This window comes from Clarias gariepinus, chromosome 3 (genome assembly GCF_024256425.1).
Source record: "Clarias gariepinus isolate MV-2021 ecotype Netherlands chromosome 3, CGAR_prim_01v2, whole genome shotgun sequence".
Taxonomy (NCBI): Eukaryota; Metazoa; Chordata; class Actinopteri; order Siluriformes; family Clariidae; genus Clarias; species Clarias gariepinus.
The window spans coordinates 3,247,501-3,274,615 of NC_071102.1; the positions used below are offsets into that span (position 1 = coordinate 3,247,501).

Here is a 27,115-nt window from a genome sequence, read left to right on the forward strand (position 1 = left end):
CTGCTATCCGTTATCACCCTGGTTCCTCTCAAGGTTTCTTCCTATTTCCATCTCAGGGAGTTTTTCCTTGCTCCGTCGCCGTCACCCTCAACTCGCTCATCAGAGACGATCTGATCATTTTGATTCATACACATTCACATCTCATACTGTACAAACTTCCATAATTCTTATGATTGTGTAAATCTGCTTTACGACAATGACAATTGTTGAATTCGCTATACGAATAAAACTGAATTGAAGTGATTGTATCCTGTTATTTAAAATAAGTATTGAATTGGGGTTTTTAAAAGGACCTTGATTAATATTGTAATAAATTGTGAAATTGAAATCTCTATACAATTTTCTAAGATATTGTGAGATCTTTTATATCTAATATAAAAATAGAATTTAGAATCAGAATCAGAAAGAACTTTATTGCCAGGTACGTTTGCACATACAAGGAATTCATTTCGGACAATTTTGGACAACACCAAATTTTTTTGTTAACAAGAATAGGATGTGAGGCGATTAATCAAATTTGCAAGTCGAATAGATTTTCCCCTAATGTGACCTCATACAGTATAAGAAGATCAGTTTCTCCGCTCAGCTCTGCTGTTATCTGGGAGGGGCGTGGCTCAGCAGTAGCTCATTTACATAGACACTGAAACAGTGCGTTCGTAGGAGTAGTGAAACAGAGAGGAGTGAGAGAGAGAGGAACAAAATGCATTATCATTGCATTATTATTAACAGACACTATGGGAGAGCTCTGAGATCTGTGCTAGCTAGTTAATTAAATAGCAGAATATGAGATCTTTAATATTTTATGGTTGCAGATTGGTCTTTCACAATAAACCTCAGAACATGTTTTTTTTCTGTATCATCTACTTGTAATATAAAACACCCTTATTCGCCAGCTTATCAGAGCCATCTAACACACAAGTCACTATGAAGGTGTAGAATTACTGGCCCTGTAGACTGCAGCCCACCTGCTGCTACGTGCAATGTATTGGCGCCCCCCTACCCTCTAAAAGCCTTACTATGGAACAGATATAATCGGGTTAATCTTCATCTCCCGTGTCATTTCTGCTCACCTTATGGCTGAAGAGTCACATGTTTAACTGGTCAAGCAATTCTAACCAAATGTCCACAGTATCACACACTCCTTACTCCCTAGTTGCTGGGCTCCCACCTGTTAATATACCCTGAGAGCTTGACCTTTAATAACCTCCCATGCGACCTCTGACCTCTCTTAAACACCTGAATGCATGTAAGATGACAACAGCTGGTGACTGGGAATGCATTTTCTTATTGTTTAGGAGCTCTGGAGGAAAACAATGAGAAAGATGTGAGACATGTTTTAGACTTTCAGACGATCCATAGTGAATAGTTCATTCTTAACCTCATGGCAGATGCAGCCAAGTTTAGAGATGACTAGACTTGATGATGAAAGGGACAATAAAGATACAAACCACTACAAACAATCCACCAAATTAGGTCTTGATGTATGATTGTATGAAAACACATTGTATGATACGGTGCAGGTCAGACACACACTCCGTACCTCTGTAGGTGTGAAGGGAACTGACGTGAGGGCGCTGAAGACAGGAACGAGCTGCGATTGGCTGAGCTGCTGCAGAAACTCCGCCCCCAGCAGGGGAAGGAGCGGCGCGAGCTGAGAGACCTCCTGAGGACTGAGAGTGGCAGGAGACCGGAGCTCGGGGCCGTTTAAAAGGAGCACGCTGGAAATCTGAGAGACAGGATACACATAGGACGAATGATAATTACTGTAGCATGTGTGAAAAAAATCATCCAGTTCATTTATTCAGTTCCAGTCCTCACCATGTTGCCGGGAACACTGGTGCCCTGGGACACGCATGTCCTGATGTTCTCCTGGATCACCGGGAACACGCTGGTGCCCACGTACGCGAGCAGGTCACTCACCTTAGCTTGGCATGTCAGGGAGGCCAACCTACAGTAAAATGTGTTGAAAGCACTTCAGTTGTGAATTTTCTACCCGACATATATTTATGGCAGACAACATTATGTATAGCGACTTCCACTTTTTAACTTGTTATACAAGCATGGGGAGAACATGCAAACTCTACACACACACACACCCCGAGGTGGGACTCGAACCCAGATCCTGGAGGTTCAACATTTCTCAAATGAATTATGTTTCTCTGTACCTTGCTATAAAGGAGATCTCAGAAGATCGGAACGAATGTATGGACTTTAAACTTTAAACAAGAAAACCCCAAAACATGTCCAATATTAATAATTTTTTATTATAAATATATATATTTTCTTTATCTTAATAATATACAAACCTTTTGAACTGTTCTGCGGTCAGGTTCTTGTAAACACCAATGACACTCTGAGCTACGAACTGCTCCTTAACAAATCCCAAATCGTTCCTCAGAAGAACATCTAGACCGCTTAATATCTAAAAAAAAAAGAATAAATAAGTAAACAATATACAAACACACACACATAACGGGAAAAAAAAACAGATTATATAACACATTATGATGAATACCCAACCTGAAACTCTAAACTATTTAACAAAATCTCCAGTGTTCAGTTTCAATCCTGTAGAAAAATTAATTTCCTAACACCTTTCTTTGTATTCACTCTCTCAGCTCCCACTACACACACATTTTTAATTCATGGCCCGGTGTTTGCTTTCAGATGACGGATTTGCAGACTTGCACCTCACACAAAAGGAGCCATGCGGCCGGTGCTGAACCCTCGGCCAGCGCCAGGAAGGTTACCTGAGCAGGTGAGAGGTTCTGGAAGCCGCGGAACGGCAGGTACGCGATCAGGTTACCGCAGTCTCGGATGAAGGACGAGCCGCCCGCTGTCATGTTCGCCGCGCCGACAGACTGACTGAACCACAAGCCGAAAGCCTGACGCTGCTCCAGGGACAGACTGCCGATGGTGCTGTTAATCAGCTTTAATCTGAGGAACAGATTGATGGATAATTATATGAGGGGCGTTCAAGTCAAACTGGGATTTTAAACCAAGTTTCTGGTGAATGAAGGAGTAAAAGTGATTGATATTTACAGAAGACTTCATGCAGAGTACAGTGACGAGACTCTTAGTCGCAGTAAAACATTTGAACGTTGCAAACAGTACGTCCTTGAATGACAGTCACAGACATTCAGCAAGTGAAACGCCTGATCCTTAAAAAAAATGACATCGCTAACTTGCAGAAGAGACGCATTTGTCTGTGTGAACTGTACACACACTCATTCACCAACAACAATTGCATGTTATAGGAACTTGGCTCGGAGTTATCACCCGTACAGTCCTGTTCTCAATCCAAGCCATTTCCACATGTTTGGGCCGTTAAAGGAGTTCCTGGGAGGCCAGTGTTTAAGACGTGAATCAGACAGACCGTCCGATTACGGATCCAGTGTACTGAGAAATCTTTTAAAAATCTTGCTTTGACTTGAACACCCCTTCTATTATAACCCCTTCTATTCTCTCTCTCTCTCTCTCTCTCTGTTCATTTCCTTAAAGACTTAATGATTCAGTTGTAAAGTAAGCTCAGTGTAAACTCCAGCATGTGCCAGGCTACTTTACAAAGTTCAGTGCACGTATGGAAAACCGAATCACTGACTCACACGACGATATTGGTTTGTAGCGGCGGGAGAGAGCTGATGTTCTCCGGGTTCGCCAGGCTCAGCAGAGGGCCAAGGTCAAAAAACAGCGTCTCGTCTTGTCTCAGGTGGATCTGGATCAGCACAGACACCATGATGCGCAAATAGTCCTCAGTCAGCTACAAGAAAGGACACAAGCACAGGACACTTAAAGAACACTGATGTCACCAAAAATAAAATAAAATAATGCATGTTTAAAGAAAAAATATTATCTGCATGAGCCGATAAACATTACATAACAGCATACTTTAGATTATGTATAGAAGAGAATAAACACTGTAGTGTGTACTTCCTGAATCGTAGGAATTTTCAGTTTATACTCTCACACATCTGAACTTTACACATAATGAATAATTTAATATGCACACTGTGGAAATTACATTTATTTTAGATTTCTTCCTACTGATCTTGGTACATAAACCTGTTAAATTCTGCATTAATGCATCAGATTAAAGCCAAAAAAAAAAAAAAGAAATTAAAGCATCATTTGTCTGTTTTGTTGCTTAGCAACCAAATCTTTATGTTAACAGACTCTATTGCACAAAATGGTGGAATTTGTTTGTGTCCAAACTTTTGACTAGTGTAAAGCGTGCTTTCTGATTCTCTCCTCTTGCAGGTTCACCTGCAGGTTCTCCTGGTTCCGGTTGTAGTACTGCAAAATCAGCCTCATGGTGTTCATGTTCACTGAAGTCAGCACTGCTCGCAGACTCGCAAGAGGGATCTGGAAATATTGCTGCACAGGAAAATTGATTCATCTTAATTTACTAGAATAAGGTTTTGGATTTACAGAAGATGAATGTAGAGTTTATGGTAAACCAGGACTCTATTTTCTAACCTTGATGTAAAAAGAGGCATCACTGGTGACATCTCTTCCTGTCTGCATCAGACTAGTGAGGACTTTCTGAAACACACACACACACACACACACACACACACATCATTGAACATGATACCCACACCATGCATGGAAAAAGTCATGAGAGCACTAAATGATAACATCTACAATACTGACATGAGTGTAAAAACAGGTTCAACACCAAATCAAACCTCGGTCGATTAACGTTACACGTACGAGACGCGAAATATTCGATATCACTGACATCAGACACCAGGTTCTGACCTTTCCACCTCGAGTCAATTACACCAGACAACAGGTCTGACACTAGTAACAGACCCTCGTAAGTAATTAACCGCCCAAATAATCACAGGAATTTCTGGGAATAACATTTGACATTATATTTTAAAAGTTTTAAAAATTATTAATAAATGTTAATATAAATATTTTAAAATAAATTAACAAAAAATCTAAACAGAGTATAATTAACATAGCTCTTCTAAATAAGTAAAAAAGGAATATATATATATATATATATATAAAAAACAAAATCACTATTTTTCACTAATGTTTTAGAATAAAAAAAATTGTTGCCAATGTATTTAAAAAATTAAGGCAGCATTTTTAAAGTGCATTTATTTTTACTGTATTTTCCAATCTCAGTTATTAAACAACATAATATTATCATTATTATTTTTTACATTATATTCTAAGAAATATTTTGACAATTTATTTTCTGTTAAAAAGTCAACAACAAAGAACAACAAATGAATTTATTTAAATTACAAAGAACCCGAATTTTTATATTATATTATATTATATTATATTATATTATATTATATTATATTATATTATATTATATTATATTATATTATATTATATTTCTTTCTCCAATCTACAACAATTCATCCAGTGAGTTGTTATAAATGTCCTTTTAAAATAAATTTTATTAACCTACTGAAAAGAAAAAGAACGTAATGCCTGACATTAAAAGGCCGTGTAAGAACAACCAGGCAAGAATAGTGTAGGCTTTTTGTTTGTTTATTATTTTTTGGTGACATTTTTGTTTTTTGTCAGAAACAGATATGTAAAAAAATTATAACAAAGATTTTTTGTAATAATAATAATTTTTTAAATAATTTTTCTCCTGGTAGGAGAAATAAAAGCCAGTAATGAAACTGAATTTTTGTTAACAGAAATAGCAGCTACAATATTTTAAAAGTGTTTCTTCACTTTATTTGTAAAGTAAAAAAATTAAAAGTTTTAAATAAATAGTTTTCCTGAAATCTCAACAAATCATTGATACTTCTTAAATTGTTGAGTCAAAGTCAGAAAATACTCGCACCTCTCGCTTCTACAGTAGCTAACTTTAAGTATGACTTTTAAATAGAATACTCACAAGCTTACTGACATTGTGAGAAAAGAATTGTCCTCTATAAAAAAAAATATGCGGGGTTATGTACAAAATGTGCAAGTGTAATTTTTGTAAAAAAATATATATTTTATTTATTTATTTATTTTTTTTAATTATGTATCTACCAAGAATAGTCCTTTTCTTTCCAGGGCTTTACATATAAATAATAATATTTATTTAAATAGTTTGTAATAAAACAAACAAAAAGGCCACAGACAGTCCGAGAAGAATTTGGCCACAGTGGGGTATATATTTCATCTGAGTGTATGCTAAAGAATACACAACCTTAAACAAAAAAACACACAAACTAACCGCAAAGCACTGCAGAAGCACTTGTTTCTTGCTGAAGTTTGTTTCCCTCTCCAGGAAGGCAGACACAGAGTTCAGGACACTCTGTCCAATGTAATCTGTCACACTCAACGTCACCACCCCATTTTCTTCCAGAACAAGCAGCAGAATTACCCATAAATTTGTAGCCTGGGTGACCATAGAAGCCACATTTGTGTTCTTCATTTTCTCCACACGGGGCAGGAGGACCTCCAGACCACAGCGCAGGAACGCCTGAAACGCCTCAACCATGGGAACATCTGGCTGGCAAATGGTGTTCAAGTCTACACTACAAGACCAGTTTAGTCTGATAATCATCTCCTTCACCAGGCAAGCGGGAAGCTTTGTGGTATTCGTATTACTCGAGTTGCTGCTGTTGGTGGTGTTGAACTGCGTGAGCCTGGTGTAGTTTGAGCAGGTGGCACATAAAGCGCTGACCCAGAGATTGGATGGATCTTGTATGATACGAGACAACATAGCAGGTTTGACACAGATTGACGAGATGAAGTTCACTTGATCATAATCCCAGCAGAGAGCCAGAAGAGCTGGATCAGGAAGAGTCGCCGTCCAGTTAGAGTACTGACATTGCTCAGAGGGCTTGAAGCCCATCAGATTCTCTTTCCCAGACCCGGTGAGATTGGAGCACTGTTCAAGCAACCAGGTATTGTCCAAATTGGCAAGAAGGCTTTGTAGAACAGTGGTGTTTCTGCACACGTTTTGGACAAAGTTTTCCGTGTCGAGATCGGCACAAAGCGCGAGGTCGGTCATGTCTACAATGACTGGCTTGGTCCATTCCGAGTAAAGGCAAACTTTGGAAATCAAGTCTGACGTGTCGTTTTCAGAACACACAGAGTTCAACCACTGGTTCTGTGGGTCAACAGTTAGACGTGCTAACAATGTCATGTTACAGCATATGTTCAGATTGAATGCTGTCGCGTCAAATTTCCAACAAAGACCAATTACAGAAGGATGCACTGGTAAAACAGCCCAGGATGAATATTTACACAAATCAGACATGCTGGGAATTGAAGGACGGACCGTTGGTGGGGATGTCGAAAGTAAGGTTGTCGCGGAAGCTGTTGGTGAAATAGTTGATGGTGCACTAGCAGAGAGTGTTGGGCTGATTAGAGAAAGAAGAGTGCTGGTGGAGACTGTTGCAGGGACTGCTGTTGGAGATGAAGAAAGTGTGAGGTTAGAAGCAGTTGTGAGTTTCGCAGAAGTCAAGGACGATGTCAGTGGAATAGGAAAGGTTAATGTGCTAGAAAAAATCACATCAGCGGATGATGAAAAAGAGAAAGCAATGCTGGAAGACAAGGGTGGAGTTATTGATGAGGAGAAGTTAACACTTGATGTGAAGGTCAGGGGGGTTGTGGGAGAAGGGGTGATGAATGTTGATGGGACAAGAGATGGAGAAAGAGTTGTGCTAGAAAGAACGGAATTGGCGGATGATGAGGTAGAGGAAGCAAAGCTGGAGGACAGTGTTGGGACTGTTGATGGAGAGAGATCAACACTGGACGATAATGATGATGTAAAGGGCAGCGAGGTTGTTAGAGAAACAGTCGTGAATGTTGATGGGATTGCTTGGATGAGTGATGAAGAAAGGGTGGTGCTAGAAAGAGAGGTCTTTGATGATGAAACAACGGAGATCGATGGAGTTGTTGAAGGTACGGTGGTGCTTGAGACTACAGTCGGGACTGTAGGAGAACCATTAAAGTAAAGTGTGCAGTACAGTTGTACCCAGTCATTGTCCTTGTTGAGGACGAGCGCAGCGAGAAACGAGGTGTTGGCACAGACCTGGCTCACAAATTGAGGTTCATCATTTTGTATGCACAGGCTTAGCTGGTCTGTGGTGATTGTCATGAAGTTACGCCATTCTGAGTACCTGCACCTTTCTAAAACGAGAAGGTTAATGTCGTTCGGTGGAGGTGTTGGTATCTCAGTACAGTTGGGCATGATCCAGATATTTTCATTATTGGATAAAATCATGATGTAAAAATCCAAATCCTGACACAGAAGCTTCTCCATTTTCGCTTGATCATTACTCCAGCACAGTGCCACAATAGAAGGATCAAGCATTTGTGGAGTCCACTGATCGTACCTGCAATATTGAAGGAACACATATTTTTCGGACACGTTTGCACAATATTCCCACACCCAGCTGTTGTTTGGGTTCTCAATGAGCACCTGCATCACAGGAACGTTATTGCACACACCATCAAGAAAAGCTTCAGGGTCGTTGTCACTACACACAGTGACCATTACTGGATCAATGACGTCCATTAAAGTCCAGGCTCCATAGTCGCATAAAAGCTGGCTGAGGCTGTGGGTGGACCGTGCAACTCTTTGGCTTGATGCTGAGGGTGAGGGAGGGCAGGGTTCCCAAAGAGGTGACAGGACGTACTCAATCATATAACAAGTGTTTCTCCACACCCGAGTTTGTTCAGAGTGGGATAGGGTACTGAGAGAATCACAAACATAATACAGAACGTCAGGCACCTGCGACCGACTGGCTTTAATCTCTGAACATAAGGTGTTGTTGAGTTGTGTAACATCCTGCTCATCGCAAGTCAGGCGTGTTATAGGGTCATCCATCGGAGAGGAGATCGAGCGACTGCTTTGGAATGCGCTTTGGCATGCTGCGTCTGTATCGCTGCACGGAGGAACGCTGGGAGTCAAAAACATATTTAGGATTGAATCACCAAAGGACCAGCTCAAATTCTGGCCAATGCCCCTGGACAAAACAAAAACATTACAGAGCATGTTTAACATCGCGACTCCCTTTGAAGAATGCAATATGAATACAATTAGTAACAAGTACTGGCTATACATTTCTTTAAATGTAAACTTTTACAGAGTTGCATTTTCTTCCTTGTAAAATGGCCTTGAAGTTACATATCTCAGTCTATAATTAGTAACCTAACCCCTTTGAGTTAATATACTGTAAGTTTTCAGTGTTATAGTGCAGTATACAACAGTTAGTTCTGATCGAGCATGCATATTGGACGAGGGACATTCAACGAGTGCTGATAACAGACTGTAACAGCACTGGGACGTTTAATTTTATGTACCACTCAGCGTCCCTGGTCGGTTGCAGGTAGAACAAAAGTTATCATTACTTTTATAAAGGAAATAACGTTGCAAAAATTTAGAACTCTCGAATTGAGTATGTTGTTATTTATTTGGTTAAAGAAATGATGTAAAACAACAATAAAAACATGTGATCATGAGTAACTGTGGTATTTCTTTGCCCAGGTGAACCAATTTTTTCTTTCTTTCGCTAAGCCATGTTTGGGTAGGAGATTAAAATGAGATCCTAACGTAATCAGGTTGTCAGAACTTTTTTACAATTTACTTCTAAGAGACTGGGTTAGAAAACAGACAAAAAATTTCGGTAAGATGACTACATCTGATTCTCACCAAATTAAAGTAGAATCTTTTGTTTAACATTAAAACCATCATGATAGTTTTTATTCCAGTTTTTTACGAACCCTAAAGGAAGCCTTTCTACATGAGAAATAAACCTTTGCTGACACTCACCATATTAGAAGTTGCTTTAGGTCTCCTGTATGCACAAAAAAAATAAAAATCATTATTTGCCCACCAGGTAAATACCACATTGTCATTTAAAGCTTGAATATTTAAATAAGACTAAATTTCAACACAACAACACACCCTGAAGACACTCCTCAGTCTGGTTCAGCATTGGAGCCTTGATCCCAAACTGCAATCCCACTGTTACCAGTTCGACTAAAGACTGAAGAACGTCTACTACTAAACAGGAGAAGTTTGACGTCAAAGGAGACAAGGCAGAGTCAATAAAATCAGTCCACGCAGACCAGAATGAGTCAGAAAGCCGCAGAGACAAGACGGCACTCAGCATCTCGCGAAGTGCGTTGAGAGCGGACTGTGTCCCAGCCGGATCGCCGCTCCTCTGAGAAGTGTTTAAGGAACATGTCTGAGATTTAACAGACGACAGGAAGGACATCAGGGGTCCACCTAACTTAGACACTAGAGAAGCGGTTAGATCAGCCTGCCACCCACACTGCGTCCCGTTAGATAACAGGCAGACCAGAGCCTGGAGGAATCTGTCCATCAGGACGGGCTGGGACGTGTAGGAGAACCCGCTAAGGAGGTTCAGATAAGAGTTTAGATCTGGGGACTCTGTAGGAAGACTGGCTCTACTCGCGCTTGACCCAAACCCGGTTCTGACCTTCATCTCCTCCTTCTCATCACTTTCTTTAGTTTTTAAAAAGGGAAATTTCTTCATGAGAACATCTCGGCTTTTCTCAGATTCACTGGATTTGGAGTTGAGTCCAGTCCTGCGGGTGACGAGGGTCTTCAAGACTTTGGGATCGCTCGAGACAAACCCTGTGTACGATAATAATAATAATAATAATAATTTATTTTATGTTGTAGTTCGTTATAACATGAATTGTAATAGGAAGGAAATAAAAAGCTTAAAATGTTTTCTTTATTTTGTAATGTTTACTGCAAGTAGGTGTCACAAATATGTACAATTTCTCTCCATAATCCTTATTTCATTCAACGCAGGTGTTCCAGCATTTAAAAAGTGTCGGGATTTTTCAAATAAAAGTTTAAAATGTTCATAATTAATGTTGCATTTTTATGGATTTAATTTCACTCAAAAATAATAATAATAATAATAATAATTATTATTATTATTAATATAATAATATTAATAATTATTATTATAAATGTTTATATTGGTATTGTTATATAAATAATTTGTAGTTTATTTTCATATAATTATAAATTCTATCAATTTTATAGCTTTTCCTTTAAAATAGCATTCTAGAATATTTTTTTTCTCAGTGTGAAAATACAATAAATCAAAGGCTAAACCAAGCATTTTTTTATTGGCAAAATTTTTTTGGGTTTCGTAGCAAATAGAATTCGTGCACTATATTTTTATAGCATAGACCTGTATGGTCATAATATTAGTTTTGTTTTTTGTTTTTTACAAAAAAAAAAAAAAAAAAAAACCTAAACAAAAAACAAATAGTGCAAAAATGTTTGTCCTGTTTTTACCCAACAAAAGAAACATTTAGGTTTTGTAGCAGAATTTCTTTTTTTTTATTTCTTTTTTAAAACATTTATAGCGCAAACCTCTTTGGTTATAATATTTGATTAAAAAAGAAAAAAAAAAAAAAAAACTTTATATATTTATTTAAACAAATATTATAACCATACAGGTCTGCACTATAAATGTTACATGTTATATATGAAACATAAGAAGGAAGTGTTTAGACAAGTTAAAACTAAAACCTGAATTTATTCTATCCCTGTTTTAATCCTATAATGAAAATGCAGAAAGAAATACATAGACAGACAGATAGACAGTTGAAGAGAGATAACCGATTATAAACAGACTTACCGAGTAAAGTACAGGCTGTAAGAAGCAACAAACATCTGGAGCGGTGCATCTTCTACAACACACTCAAGAGTTCCTGATGTGAAATTTTAATACGTCAAAATATAATTTATATTTATAACTTTGTTGAGTCATTTAAGCACCTTTAATTAAATAAACAACTGAATAAATAAATAAATCCTCCAGGATAAAGATACACTCAGTCCACAATACGCAGCGGCGGAGCTGCTGATCTAAGCAACATGTTTAACGATGTGAAGTATGATGTGAACACACACACTCCATAAACCAACCCAGAGCAGAAACCTAATTAAACCCAGCAAGGAACAGGAACAGGTGCGAACGGATTGGAGGGTCAGATCACGTCTCTGAATTATTTATCGGCTTCATTAATTAATTAACATTTGCATTAAGGCAGAACACACCTGAGCAAACATGAGAGAGACTGACGAGTTCATTCAGCAGGTAAGAGAGACAGGAGAGAAAGATGTACTGAAGTGAATTCCAGTAATATAGGCCTGGAGCACGTGATACCCAGATCTCATGCTGATATCATCCACGTGTCGACTTTACATCAACAACAAATAACAGGGATGCAGGAATCATGTGGGGGAAATCAAACAGGACGCTTTTGCACAAAAATACTCGGCATCCTAGTTTTTAACTATTTCTGTAAATATCCCTGGCTTTTAAAACAATTTTTTAAAACAAACATTTATTTAAAATTTTTCATCTTGTGCACGAAAATACCAGTTACATCCACACATATTTTAAATATTTAAGTTTACATTTGAGATAAAAGATGAAAGTGTCATTAGTCTCACTAGCAAGTGTGGCAAAAATTCACTTCACAAATCCTTTTAGAACAATTTAATGTTTGATTTTTATCATCGTCATTATCACATATAGTCTTCATATAGTCACATATAGTCAGCATCATTCAAGATCTCTCTGACTCTAATCACTACAGTTTGGCCCCATTGAAGGTTTCTTTTCAAATGAAGTTCAGAGTTAACTTTTCTTTCCTGACGACGTTGCTCTATTTTCACTTTAGCAGTCTCCTACATTATTCACAACGATGTTCGGCTACTTAGTGATAGCAGTGGAGTAATGCTGTTATAACTCCCCACCTACAAACTCATGATGTCTGAACACTTCAGCCAGGCATCACTAATGTAAGCCGGCTAGCTTCTGGTTAACGCTACATGCTATTGTCTACTTTTGCTGCTGTACTGCAATTTTAGTTTACAATTTTTCATGTTCACAGCAGTTGAATAGAATCTAATGACTTCATTAAAACTTATTGTTGGAATTATTTAACATCCTGACAACTATATATATAAAAAAATCTTAAATGGTAAAATGGTAAATGGTAAAAACACCATCACATAAAGTACAACACTGGGGTTTTTCAATGAAACAACAAAAGTGACTAATCATTTGTTTTTCTTTACACAGACGTGCCACTTCTTGAAGTTATGAGCCACCTTACATGTTAACATTTTAATATTTCTTATTAAATGCTGCTAGGAGAAATCTGTACGAAACTAAAAACAACAAAAGATCTGAAACAATTTGGTTTCTGCAGAAAAACTGCTATGATTAAAATTTTATTAATTGGTTTCCCACAAAAATTTCAGACTGGGGGTTAACTAAATACACACACACATCACAGTTAAGAGAAAAAGTTAAGAAAAAAAATAAAGACATTTCCATTTAAACAAACTGCTTTTTCTTTTAACGAACAAAAATGCATAAAAAAAAAAAAAAAAAAAAAGTTTCCTTACACAAGTCTGTTATATTATGTGCCTGAAATCCTCACAGGAATATTTCCAGCTGTATTTTATTTTTTTTTGCAAAATACATCACACACACACACACACACACACCATCACATGCAGGGCAGAATGGGAAAAAACGAAAACAAAACTAAAAAAAAAACAACAACCCACAAATGAGTGCTGATTTGTACAGCGCATTAACAAAAAACACACAAATCCATTTGCATACTTTATGTAACTGATCATAAACTCTTTCAATGAGAAAGAATACACACATGCTAATTTTCTTCTCATTTTTTTATAGAGCAGGATCCTTGGGATCACTTCTCCTGTATTGCTTTGCAATTATTTATTACAAATGGAAATAAATCTTACAGATTTTTTTTTACCTACTAAAATTTGGTGCATTTAAAAAAAAGAAATGTACTTTAATGGGAACTTTCTTATTGATATAAAAAAGTCTGGAGGCTTTTGAGCTCACGTCTAATGCTTTTAATAAGGCAAACGTTTTTAATAAAATGATAAACACACTGTTTGGCCTAAATTAAATGCAACTCTGGATGGAAATAAACATTATGACATTGCATCCAGAGTTGCATTTAGTTTTGGCCGAGCTCTTGTACTGTGGGGTAAAAGTCAGGACTCGGAAGACAAGGACAAAAACACTCTTTCTGGAATATGGCACGTACTACCAGGGAAGAGGATTTATAGATGCGATACTCTGGTGATTCAGTACATTCAGGTGGTCAGCTGACTTCATTTTATTGCCCCATAACGTTGCTGAGTCTCGACCTGAGCGACTGAATCAACCCCAGATCATAACACTGTCTCCAGGGGCTTGTACAGTGTTGAACTGCTTCTTAACCCATTTCTGCCCATTTCAGGAGTCTCCCTAGATGTTTTCTTTGCTCAATAATTTGCAATAAATTGTAGGGTCAAAAAAAAACATTTTTTTTGGCACATTATTATTATTATTTTTACTTTTTTCCCACAGAACCCATTAGTTTTTTTTCTTAATACTGAAAGCGACACTGCATTCCAGCTGACATCATTTGGACGCAAAATAACTTTCCTAATAACGGCAAATTTGGGTTTACACCACTATCATAAAATATATAAGACATGACCTCTAGAACCACGAACCGTGGCTTTAAAACAAGTTTTATAAAAAGTGCTTTTAAAGTAAACCTAGCACATAAACACTGCAAAAAAAATGACACCTCATGAAGTGAAAAAACAGCAATGTGTTTAATATTTCTCAGCCTCGTTATGAGATTATAAACAACTTTCTAGCAAAATTCACTAATTTTTTTTCTAAATCTGTGTATGCGTTTGAAGCAAAGGCGTCTTTTCTTTTTTCCTCTGCCCAAACAAAGATCATTTCATCGATGATGTTGCGATGATGCACACTTACACACACTCTGGCAGTGTGCGCGATTCCGGTTTGCACAAAAAAAAAAAAAAAAGGTTAAATTGAAACATCGTACTACATTTCGTTAAAACACTTATTTACAAATGAATGCTAAACCATAATGAATCATGAACACTGATTTAAAAAAATAGATATTATCTAATACAAAAACATATATATACTGTAAAAGCTTGATACAAAATAAAAACGTTAAAAACAAAACAAAAAAAAGTTAAAAATTGACCTCAGGTGGTGTTCTCTGAAATTGAAATGCAAGTATGAAGGTGTAGATGCTGAAATACTTGTAGTAACTTTCTCCATTGAAAATGATGCTAAATATTTTACAGTCAAGGGCCACTTAAATAGGAACAGCTGCTCGTTCGTGCAATCAGTTAATCGATCAGATCAAAAAATCCAAGATAATGAAAAATAAGATTATGATCTCCATGACTCTGACTGTGGTCTGGTTGTTCTCTGTGAGCTGGTTTGATTACGTCCATAGTGAGAAGAGGAGAAGCTGTGCTGTTCCAAGAGAACAGTCAGACTTGTAGGAGTTCCTATTAAAGTGGCCATTTTGGCTGGTCCAGTCTCATATTTCTAACTGAACTCTTATCGATCCTATGTTTCACTGTAATGAGTTAAAAATACAGAAGAGTTTCTGAATAATATGGTTCAGAAGAGAGAGAGAAAAAAAAGAATAATAAAATAAAAAGTAAACACTTTTCTCCCCCTTAAAAACAAACAAACAAACAAACTAAAAGACAGTACCACTAGAAATAAACGAGATCTTCTTTTCTTTACATTGCACTCGTTCACTTCAGAGTTTGAAAAGAAGAAAAAAGATTTAGTACATACGAAAGAAAAAAAAAAACCCTAACATCACTGTGACTCAGAGAGAGAGAGAGAGAGAGAGAGAGGAAAGCCTACAGCCTTGTTTTCTGTACACCAGAGTCGATAAATCATCTCCTATCAGAACTCGAACAGCAGAAAGGAAATAAAAGGCAACTCTATACATTATTATTCTTTAAGCAAAAAGGCTGGTCTGTCATCATGGTCAGTCTTTATTACTTGTGTTTGTTTAAGCTGAGGACGTCCCCGGTCTCGCACTTCAGTCTCGGGGCAGCAGGTCGTGTAGACGGAAGTGCTCACGTACGTGCGGTCGCACATCTTCGTTCTGGAGAGAGAGGAAAAACAAATGATAAAAGCAGAACTTTTTTTTTTTACTCTTCATACGACACATTAATGTGGACAGAAGACCTGCGGTGCGAGACGTACCAGTTCCACAAGCTTTTCTAAAAAAGGCACCAGCTTGAGAAGCTCGCTGTCGTTCTTGTCCATGAACCAGCTCTCGATCGGGATCCCGTTAGACAGCTGTGAGTCACAAACACCACCGCCATTTAGTTAACTGACTCAAACATGTGAGTAAACAAAAAAAACAAACAAACAAAAGAGTAATTTCTACAGTTTGGCTTCTGTTCAAAGTTTCTGGACAAAAACAATGACTTGAATGAAGTTAAAGACTTACATAGACTTTAGAACTTCCGTCATCAAAGAAAATAAATCTTTTATTGTTTTCTTTTTCAAGTCTTTGTATCTCTTTGTTTTCAATAAACCAGATTTTGGCTACAAGCAACAAGTCTCGTTAAGCCTGGCTGATTGAACACAACAACTTGATGACTGAAGAGAACTTTCCATTATTGAGGACAAAGACTTACAAAGACTTCTTAAATGAAGGATAACAAAACTTGTTGACTGAAGACAAAGACTTATTATAAAAGACTTAAGATTTGTTTCATGAAACGATGAAGTACAAAGACTTGCTGATTGAAGACAAAGACTTGGGAAGACTTCTGAATAATTAAAAATTAAGCTCAAGACTTTGCAAGTCTTAGAAACTCTTTATCATCAAAGAAAATGTCTTCATATTGCAAGTCAAACGTCTCCAAGTCTTCAGTCAGCAAGTCTTTGTAAGTCTTCATACGCCTTCTTGATTAAACACAATATCTTACAAAGACTTGAGGATTGAAGGAGACTTACAATATAACTATTTGTTTTATATGAATCAAATAATCTTTTTAAAACAACAACGATCCTACAGACCTAGAAAATAAGAAACATCTAAAATTCAGTTTTAATTCTAATAATTCGTTGAAGCTCATTGATTGGTCAATTTCACCTCAGTGTCTGGTGATGGTCATCTAACTTCAGCCTGTTAGGAGCAACGCACTTTAATAAAAATAAATCAACCAATCAAGGACAGTGACGTTTGCTTATCCAGGGGGCGGGGCCTATTCGAGACACTCAAGTGGAAAAGGTGTTTAATTCCAGAGTAAATTTTCTCCTCACCTGATACGCGAAGGCTTGAGGCGAGTTGTCGATGATTATGGTCTTTGAGAGATCTCTCCCGAGAATGTTCAGATCTTTGATGTAGTTTCCCTGGACACAGACACAATGTTCGCGAAATAATCTGTGCCTAAAAAACACACGCACGCACACGCACGCACACGCACGCACACGCACGCACGCACACGCACGCACACGCACGCACACGCACGCACACGCACGCACACGCACGCACACGCACGCACACGCACGCACGCACACGCACGCACACGCACGCACACGCACGCACACGCACGCACACGCACGCACACGCACGCACACACACGCACACACACGCACGCACACACATGGAAAGAAATGTATTGGTTTTCACTTCAGCACCAGGATAAGACTGAATAATGCAGACAAACCAAAGAGTCGACACCTGAATATCACATGGACTCTTCACCTGTCGGCCTGAGCTGAATCTCACCCGCGCGGTAATCAAACACGGCGCACCAGCAGCAGGGTGTTATTACATTTACTCTATACAGATAACTTTACATTCTACTAGCTGTAAGGCGACACATATTCATCTATCATGTCAGTGACTTTAAATAAATGTACACAATGACCCTGTTGTGTTTGTAACAGACTGACGTTACCTTCCTGCACTAAAGCGCTCCACTAAATACAACAGGGAGCGACTACAGATGACCGTTAACACAATTATATTTATTTATAGATCCTTGATATTTGACGGATAACTTCGCCACCTTGCAGAAGTGACGCATCTGTCTGTGTGAACTGTACACACACTCGTTCACCAACACCACCTGGAACTCGGCTGCGAGTTATAGCCACATCCATACGCGAGAAAAGAGCAAAAGAGAGAAAGAGCAAGAGACAGAACGAGAGAGAGAGAGAGAGAGAGAGAGAGAGAGAAGGAGCAAGAAAGGAGCAAGAGAGAGAGAAAGAGCAAGAGAGAGAACGAGAGAAATAGCAAGAGAGAGAAATAGCAAGAGAGCGAAAGAGCAAGGGAGAGAGAGAGAGAGAGAGAGAGAGAGAAAATGAGCAAGCAAGAGAGAGAAAGATGGAAAAAAAAGCAAGAGAGTGAGAAAGATCCACCCACCGAACTAACTGCTTCTTCGGATCGAGGATGTTCAGCAACTTATCTGCGTAAACTTTCTTTGAAGCGGTGAAGAGAATAATCTGAGGTGGAAAACAGCAAAAACTAAAATCTTACTTGTTTGCAGATTTAAAATATTTAACACAAAATGAACAAGTTTAACATTTTATAGCAGTTAAAACAATCAATGCCTTTATTTAAATAATAAAAAACCAACAAATCCATATTTGTCAAATAAATACAATAACATCAAAGCACACGTGTAATCTCAGACATTAACAGCATGTGAGATCTCGTGAAAACGCTTTGATTAACTTTTGTAAACGGAGGAAAACAAAAACACCAATGCTACCTCATAAATCTGAGACATCCGTTGGAGAAATTCTCTGAAGAACGGCCTCAAGCGAACATAAACCTGTGGAGGAAGAAGAAAACCAGGTCACTCGGGTGCAAACACACACGATAAAAATAAGAGAATGAACAAAAGTACAAAAACTTTAAACAAGAAGATCACGGATTAAATTAGTCAGGTGTTTGGGGAGACAGATATTTAGGGGAGTCAGGAGAGAGTTTTGTCTGCATTCCTCTGCTCTTATTTTTATATCATGATTTTTGTTCCTCATGATGATGAAATTGTGTGATGAGGCAAACATGTTGTACATCACAGACGAGGAAATCTCTGTACGTTTGTCTCAGGTAAAGAATGGCCTTAAGAAAATGACTGCAGTCGGGATATCACATTAAAAAATGTGTTTCACACAGAAAATATTCCACTTAAAAAAAAAATAAAAAAAAGACTTACGCTCATGTTATAAGTTTATCACGAGAAGTCTAAGCTGTGATTGAGATAAAAGGACAGAAATCTACATTAAGAAACTCTTGGACTGGATGTCTGTTTACCTTCAGCTGTTTTACTTTAGCTAATTTCCCTTGAACGTGTCTATTAAAGTGGCGCACTATCGCCCTCTTGTGGAGCTTTCCTTTTTTTTCAAAACTGTCATTGAGAATGACGTCACAGGTGTATTTGTCTACCTTTATAGAATGTAACTAAGCTAGGCTTTTCACATAATCATGAAATAAAACACATTGTTTTTTTTGTTTTTTTTTTGAGATTTGAGGTATGAAAAACATGATCCAGACATATTAAAGTGAAATAGAATTTTACATTAAAGATGCATTTGTGCAAATTGATGCAAAATGAACATAACTCACATGAGGTCCATCTGTAAACAACTAACTGCCCTTTCTGTGTTCTCGACTTTGGATCTTTAGGATCTGTTATGTACTTGTGAATCTTTCTGTTCATCTCTGTAACAGTCATGTTTCGGATTCAAATACCATAATGATCCCCAGTCATGTGACTAAATAAATACATGTCATGAAAAAAATAAAAATAATTAATTAATGTAAAAATAGACCTCCTTTTTTTTGTAACACATTTCTGAAGGGGTGTGTGTGTGCGTGGGTGGGGTTGTCATGTTACACAAATAATTTTAACTAAATTTAATTCTAGATATTAAAATATTTATAAAATTATTGTGACTGAAGTAAAATATAAACAGAACACATAATACAGTTTTAAGATTTATAATATAATTTTTTTGGGGGGGGCAATTTATACTAGCTATTAACTAAATTAACAGCTGTAAACAAACTATTTTTATTTAGATCAATATCACTTTCGAGAAACTCCAAACCTGCATTAAACTTCAATCATTCAGATTCCATGTTATTATATAATAATTATAATTAGATTAAAATATTAGCTAAGCTAAGAGATATTACAGGAATTATTTACAGACAGATTTAGTGATTTTAATTACCTGGTAAATAACATCTTGGAAGAGCACGGGGAACGTCAGTGCTGCATCTTCCAGCTCGTTCAGACTGCAATGAACTAAAGTTTCATCCTTTAAACAAACAACACAACAACAATTACACTGTAAATCAAAACAAAATATACTGGAAATTAAATGTGTTTTCCTTAAAAAACTATTGTAGTGTTAAACTCATCAGACATGATGTCATAGGAAAATAAACTCTAGAGCTTTTTCACGCGTCTCCCTTTACCGCTGTGACCAGGGACTCACCAGGTCTATAACCAGGGAGAACTCGGGCGTGCTGCGCGTCTTTAAGGGCAGAGCAGGTTTACGGGTCAGCTGCTCCTCGCTCAGGGGAGGGACGTGCTTAATGAAGAAATACCTAAAAAAAAAAAAAAAAATAAATAAGAAAAAATCCAATATCAACATAAACTTATTCAACAGTAAACCTCAAGAAATAATGTCAATAAACAGATGTCAAAAAAAAACATATATATATCCTGGTCAAGTAGGGTTGTGTGATTTATCAAAATAAACAAAAAATAATTACAATCTCGATTCATACAGACATGTGATCTCATTTCTGAACGACGGTGATTCGCTGGAGTTTAGTTCCCTGGATTCAGATCACGCCTCATTCACGTGTTTACAACAATCCCAGACGCTGAACCAGTCACACTCACACAGTGTAACACAAAACACTATTAATTTACCAATCAGGCCAGAGATTTCCCATGATTTAAATTTAAACTTTATGTAACGTCTAAAACTCGAGTTTAGGATCGAGACGTGGACCCACAAGACGTGAGACGGCAACACTGGTCGGGAGAAGGTTGCCACGAAGGTTGCCATGCCAACCAACCCCACTGTATTCCTCATTATCCTAAGCTGAGATATGATACCTAACCAGCTCTTAACCCTCTTGCTGGTTTATAATTAGTGCGTCTCCTTTAATTTCCTACGTTAATCAGTCTAAAGCCGTGGCGTGGACACGTGCAGAGATACTCACGGGTCGAACACCTCCCAGTCCTCCTCACACGCGGGGTCGGGGGTGTAGGCAGGAACCTCGACATAACCACTGACTACAGGACATCCTGCAGCTGGACAGACAGACAGACAGAGTGGTGAGAATGATAATTAGATAAACAGATTCATTAAAAATGTCAGACTGAAAAAAACAGACAAACAAAGAAATTAAGAGACAAACAAAGAGACAAATTAATAAATAAATATATAATCAGAAAGTTCAGAAAAGAGAGAGGCAGAAAAACTGATCAAGATATACACGGACAGATTGATAAAGAAAAGACAAACAAACAGACAGCATTAAAAAAGATGAACAGGGACAGACAGAGACTAATAAAGAGACAGACAGATTGTTGGGGAAATGAACAGAGACTAATGAGCTGAGCAGAGAGATAAAAAGATTAACAAAGAAATATACAGATAAAGAGATGGACAAACAGATTGGTGGACAAGACAGACAAATAAACGAACAGAAAAAAAGGGATAAAGAGGACACAGACAAGAGATGGTCAGACAGACAAAAAAATAGAGAGAAACAGACAGAAATGGACAGGGAAAAAGGGAGAAAGACAGACAGAAAAAGACACAGACAGAGACACAGAGACAAATAAATGGAAAAAAAGAGACAGATGGACAAGAAAAGAAAGAGAGAGAGACTGACGAACAAGAAAAAGGGGACAGACAGACAAATGAGAAAAAAAAACACAAAAGCAGACAAGAAAAAAAGAGAAAAACATGAGGAAGAAAAGACAGACAGACGCTAAAAAAAGGACGTGCAGATGGACAGACAAAAAGGGAGAAAGAGAGAGACAGTCCAAAAAATAATTGATGGACAGGTGGACAGACAGGCAAAAAAAGGACAAAGTGATGGACAGACAGACAGACAGACAAACGCTCAGTCGTCCTGCAAGAGCTCGTACCCGTGAGAGGCGGCAGATCTACACGAGCGACATCGTCCCCTTCGTCCACTCGCTCGGTATGGCTGTAGTAGTGGGACATGGCACTGGGGTAGAGTGGGACACACTGTCCCGGTGAAGATGTGGCAGTGCCCATGGGCATCTCCTCCACCTGCTTTATGATCTCCTCCGCCTCCATGGCCTGACCCGGCAGGTCCAAACCTTACAGACGAGCGTTAAAGACACCAGACGTGAAACAGACGCGCGACGTACGGTATCGTCAAGTCAATGAGCGGTGTGTGTGTGTGTATAAACACCTCACCTGTTCTGTTAGCCGGGGAGAAGTAATTAAAGACCGGGGAGAAGACGGTCCCCAGGACGGTGGTTCGAGGAGGACTGTCCAAAGCATCTCCAGGCTCCAGTTTCACGCTGCTCTTGGTCTGTTTACTGGCATCATGGCTCCTGGTTTCTACGCGTCAGTATTTTGGCGGTAAAAGAGGAATAATGATCATGTGACAGGAAGCTGCATGAGGTCAAATAAAGTTTTGCACAGCTGCAATAAACCGTGAGTCAACATTACATCACCGAGCACAGACCACTGGTGTTAGTAAATGAACCTCACTCTGCTGTGCGTGTAAAAGTTACATGTGGTGTAGCGCAATGCCTTCTGGGTAAATTAATTCACCTTGGTTAGTTACTCGGGTCCTGTTGGCACCTTTAGGGGACGAGGTGATGAGATCGTAGGTCATGTGACTCTTCTTAGCTCCTCCTTGTTTCTTGGGTTCCACCTGAAACGCCAGGTGAGGAAGTGATTTGAATGAAAGTGAATCACTGAATCAAATCCAGATGACTCAGAGTGAATCAAACATACCAGGTGTGTATTTTTTATTTTTGTTATTGTTTTATAAAATTTCTATAGGCTTTCAGAGTGAAGAGCACACATGGATCAGTTTGGCTTTAATTTGATGTCTATTCAGTTCATCAGACACCGGTCTTTAAGACACACACGTTATAATCAGGTTTTAAATTCTAATGCAGAAACGTCATTTTCTTTTTTTCCCCCTCACCTTCGCTGCATCATGATGAATGTTAGTCTTCAGGAGGCGTTTTCCTCCAGGAGAGCACTGCGAGCGTCTGCGTGTGGGTTTTCGGGCTCGTCGACGGACACGAGACGGGTCTGGCAGCTGAGATGCCTCACGCACTCTCAGCTTCATCTTGTTGTTTGGTTACATCTAAATCTGGGAATAAGAAGAAGAACATCGACAGATGTGAGACAGGATGCAGTCGCATCCTCCAACTGTAGGGAAATAAAGAGGGAAGATTTCAAGCTCTGGAATCGAGTCATCCGGCACTCAGACCACGTAGCTTTACAAGCCAATAACGACACAGGAACGACGTCTATCGTGCCCAGATGTTGGTGCAGAATTTCTGTCAGATGGAATTGGAGAAAGAAAAGAAAAATGAAGCAGACTGCAGCAGGGACGGCAAAGCGTAACCTGAACCAGATCCTTTCTTAAGTGAACAACTTTTTTTTTTTTTTATTCAAAAAAACTCTGTATCTGAAAGGGAGGTGGGATCTCAGCAGAGATCGGTAAATTAACACCAGATGGCTTTGCCGTTCTAGAAAATGTGTCTGAGGAGAATTAACCATTTCCTGTCCAGGAAAAACAGACCGAGAGACAAACAAACTAAAAATTAGAATTAAGAATTAAGCTCATTCGGCATTACCAGAACTGTGATAATTAAAAAATTCCACTTTGCAAATTTTATGATTGTTAAAATAAGTTGTTTTTGAAGTTCAGCACAGAAATTGGAGTTTCACAATTTTATTTATTTATTTATTTTTATCTGACATGATGAGAGAGGTGCAAACATTCATTTAAAAATAAAAAAAAATAAAAAAAAATAAAAAAATCCATATAACATCCCTGGCTGGAGAAAAAAAATACTATTTATTTTTTTATTAAAACATTTAATAGAAACAAAACAGAAAGTAATAAAGCATAATTTATTATTACTAACACTTTCCATTCCATTCAGTCACATTTAACTCTGATTACACAAACACTGTGGTGTCCAGCTCATGTGTGAAAATGATTCCTCGTGCTCCCAGAGCCGCTTTTTCACACTCTGAGTCCTGGAACATCTCCAAACTATCAGGGAAGAGAAACTCCACAGATGTAATACAGATGTAATAACCTGGTGATTCAGTACATTCAGGTGGTCAGCTGACTTCATTTTATTGCCCCATAACGTTGCTGAGTCTAGACCTGAGTAACTGATCGACCCCAGATCATAACACTGTCTCCAGAGGCTTGTACAGTGGACACTATTGGCTCAATGTGTTAGACTCAATTGGGACTCATCAGGACACATGACATTTTTCCATCGCTTTGAAGTCCAATCTTTATGCTCCCTAGCAAACTTGTAAATGAGAAAAAGAAAAAAGAAAAAAAAAAACAGGTGGTTTTCTTATGGACACAGAGATGTTTAGTCCTAGTCCTGCGAGTTCTCATTATTAAACATAACTCTTTTTTTTCATAACATTTTTTTCCTCGATCACTTTTTTCCCCACAGAATTGGCGGTTCACAATTATCCTTCCAGGTCCTGATAATGTGTTTAAGGTTTCTATAACAATATTGTAATATCAGTTTGCCCTAAAGTGATGATTTATTGACAAATATTCCAACGTATTTCATGAGTTTTTATGAAATTTTAAAAGAAAAATTAAAAGAATTTTTCAGGATTCAGAGTGTTTTTCAGATTGATTCAGGAAGCATAAGAAATCATTTTCACACATGAACTGAACACCACGGTGTGTGTGTGTGATCTAAGCTAAAGGCGACTTAAGGAAATCTTAGTGTGTGTGACTTGGCCAGGCGCTGTATAAATTATCATGTGTTTTACTACTTGAGTCCACTCCTCTATCCCGGCCCATGTTCACCAAGCTCCGCCCCTAGGATCAACTTCGGTCCATCTAGAACAGAGGTCCTGAATTAAAATTCAAGGTGATGTTTGCTTTACAAGTCCAACTATGTTAAGCATGTGGACAGTTTGAACATTGTATACAGTAAATTTCCTTGAATTTAGAGGAAATTGGAATACAAACAGCTATCTTTATCATTTTTTTTGCACGCTACTGGGCTGTAAAAGACACAGTGCTCAGTCATACCGGGCTCTCAGTAAATCAGGTTTTTAAATTTTTTGTATTTACACCCTCACATGTTATCCACTGCTGTGGATATGTTCGCTCTAACAACCCGTGTGTTTTATCTCACAGTGGCGCTTCACATTACTGCTTTTTATTATCGACATGGTTTCAGGACACGTGAGACAAACTGGTTTAAAAACTTCCTGCAGAAATAGTAAACATAAATTGATCTGTTTTGTTTGTCTCTGAAGGTTTGGTTTTCATCATTTCTCTCGGAGTAAGCCATGTTAGCCATTTAGTTTCCGTTTCTTTCTTACATTAATTGATTTGCACTAAATCAAAGGTATTATTAATTATTCTCATTTATCAGAAACGTTTCAAAATCCAGATCGAACCGTCACTCGGTGCCTGTCGTATATAAAATGATTGACAGGAAGCGCATCCGAAAACACAAACAGTCCAGGAAGGTTGTCTTCTCTCAGGATCAGGTTTTCTCAGACAATTTGACATTTTTTAATCTTAAAACACAGTTTAATCCATTCATCTCTCTTTTTTAAGCATGTTCTACAAGACTATTCATATTAATAAATAATAAACAAAATCGCTTATCGCACCTTTAATGCAACAGTGATGTAATGTTTGTGATGCACTTTAGGAATTAAATATATCAAAACTTGATCAACTTGATCATTTAACCATGTTGACCCCCTAACACTACACTTTGCCATACCTTATGATTTCCAGTTTTATTATTAATCATAAAAAATAAGACAGAATATGAAGAGTAAATCATTTTAACACAGTTCTGTGGAAGGTAAATAAACATGTGGAGATGATCTGAGGCTGATGTCAGAGCTGAGCTGCTTCACTGATCATGTGGATAAAGTTACACTACATAACAGAAATGTAGAAATACACTTCCCTTCAACGATCTTCATTAAAAAGCATGAGAATGTAAAGGGTTTGTGTAAAAACACAACCACAAGCCGGGTATCATCATCATCCTCATCATCATCATCACCAGCACAGACATCAGGAAATTACTGAGAAAACGTCACAAACTTACTGTTAAAGCCTGTAAAGCTGTCCCCGGAGGATGTCCGTGAGGTCGGAGACGCTGCAGAGACAGTCCCTGTCCCCGGGTTTTTATATTTAAAGCCGGTTTTCCGTGTTTCGTTGTGATTAAACCAGGTTTTCCGCACCAGACCATGAAGTCGCCATTTCCCGCCTCCTCAGCCACACAGCGGACTGTGAAATCCCCGGATGAAGGGCAACTCGCCGCGCATGCGCAGTGCGCGCGACGACTTCTCGCGCACCCTCTCCGCCGCCACCAGGGTCGACAGGCTCCTGACAGGCTCGACGCGCGCGCGTGACGCATCTTACGTCTTTTATACGTTTACATTTCCCATCGAAAGGAGCGTGCAGACGCAGAACCGCATGTCCTCAGCATCTTACATGGAAAATCAAATATCTTAAACCGTCACACGGATGAAATTATTTACACAACTTGTTACATCTTCACTTCTCTATCCAGTGTGTACAGCTTTCACACACACACATCTACATCATACTGCTTTTGCTTCCCCACATCCATCAAGTTTATACAGCTTTCATCTATCCATCCATCCATCCATCTACTCAACATACTGTACACACCTTTTATACATACAGTGGATCCATCCTTCCATCCATTTACTCATCTTATACAGCTTTCATCCATCCATCCATCTACTCAACATACACAGCTTTTATCCATCCATTCATCTACTCAACATACTGTACACACCTTTTATACATACAGTAGATCCATCCTTCCATCCATCCACTCAACATACACAGCTTTCATCCATCCATCCTTCCATCCATCTACTCAACATACACAGCTTTCATCCATCCATCCATCCATCCATCTACTCAACATACTGTACACACCTTTTATACATACAGTAGATCCATCCTTCCATCCATC

At 38.3% G+C, this 27,115-nt stretch overlaps 1 protein-coding gene across 1 annotated transcript; it reads right to left on the reverse strand.

The window, feature by feature from the left end:
* Positions 1-14,614: 14,614 nt before the first annotated feature.
* On the reverse strand, positions 14,615-26,375 carry ctdspl2b (CTD (carboxy-terminal domain, RNA polymerase II, polypeptide A) small phosphatase like 2b). Its single transcript, XM_053492241.1, has 13 exons — positions 26,213-26,375; positions 23,062-23,232; positions 22,680-22,782; positions 22,317-22,463; positions 22,019-22,216; positions 21,082-21,172; positions 20,343-20,454; positions 20,076-20,162; positions 18,605-18,667; positions 18,256-18,335; positions 17,148-17,274; positions 16,077-16,172; positions 14,615-15,975 (listed from the first exon to the last, which is right to left on the reverse strand). The coding sequence occupies exons 2-13, from the start codon at positions 23,206-23,208 to the stop codon at positions 15,910-15,912; spliced, it is 1,317 nt and encodes a 438-aa protein (XP_053348216.1). The 5' UTR covers positions 23,209-23,232; positions 26,213-26,375; the 3' UTR covers positions 14,615-15,909.
* Positions 26,376-27,115: the final 740 nt, after the last annotated feature.

Bases quoted from the DNA above. Each gene is read 5' to 3' on its own strand.
- ctdspl2b (XM_053492241.1), bottom strand. From the start codon at position 23,208: ATGAAGCTGAGAGTGCGTGAGGCATCTCAGCTGCCAGACCCGTCTCGT. The intron at 22,464-22,679 runs GTGAATTAATTT...ACTGACGCGTAG, and splicing joins GACCCGAGTAACTAACCAAG to AAACCAGGAGCCATGATGCC. The intron at 15,976-16,076 runs GTACGTCTCGCA...CTCTCTCTCCAG, and splicing joins TAGAAAAGCTTGTGGAACTG to AACGAAGATGTGCGACCGCA.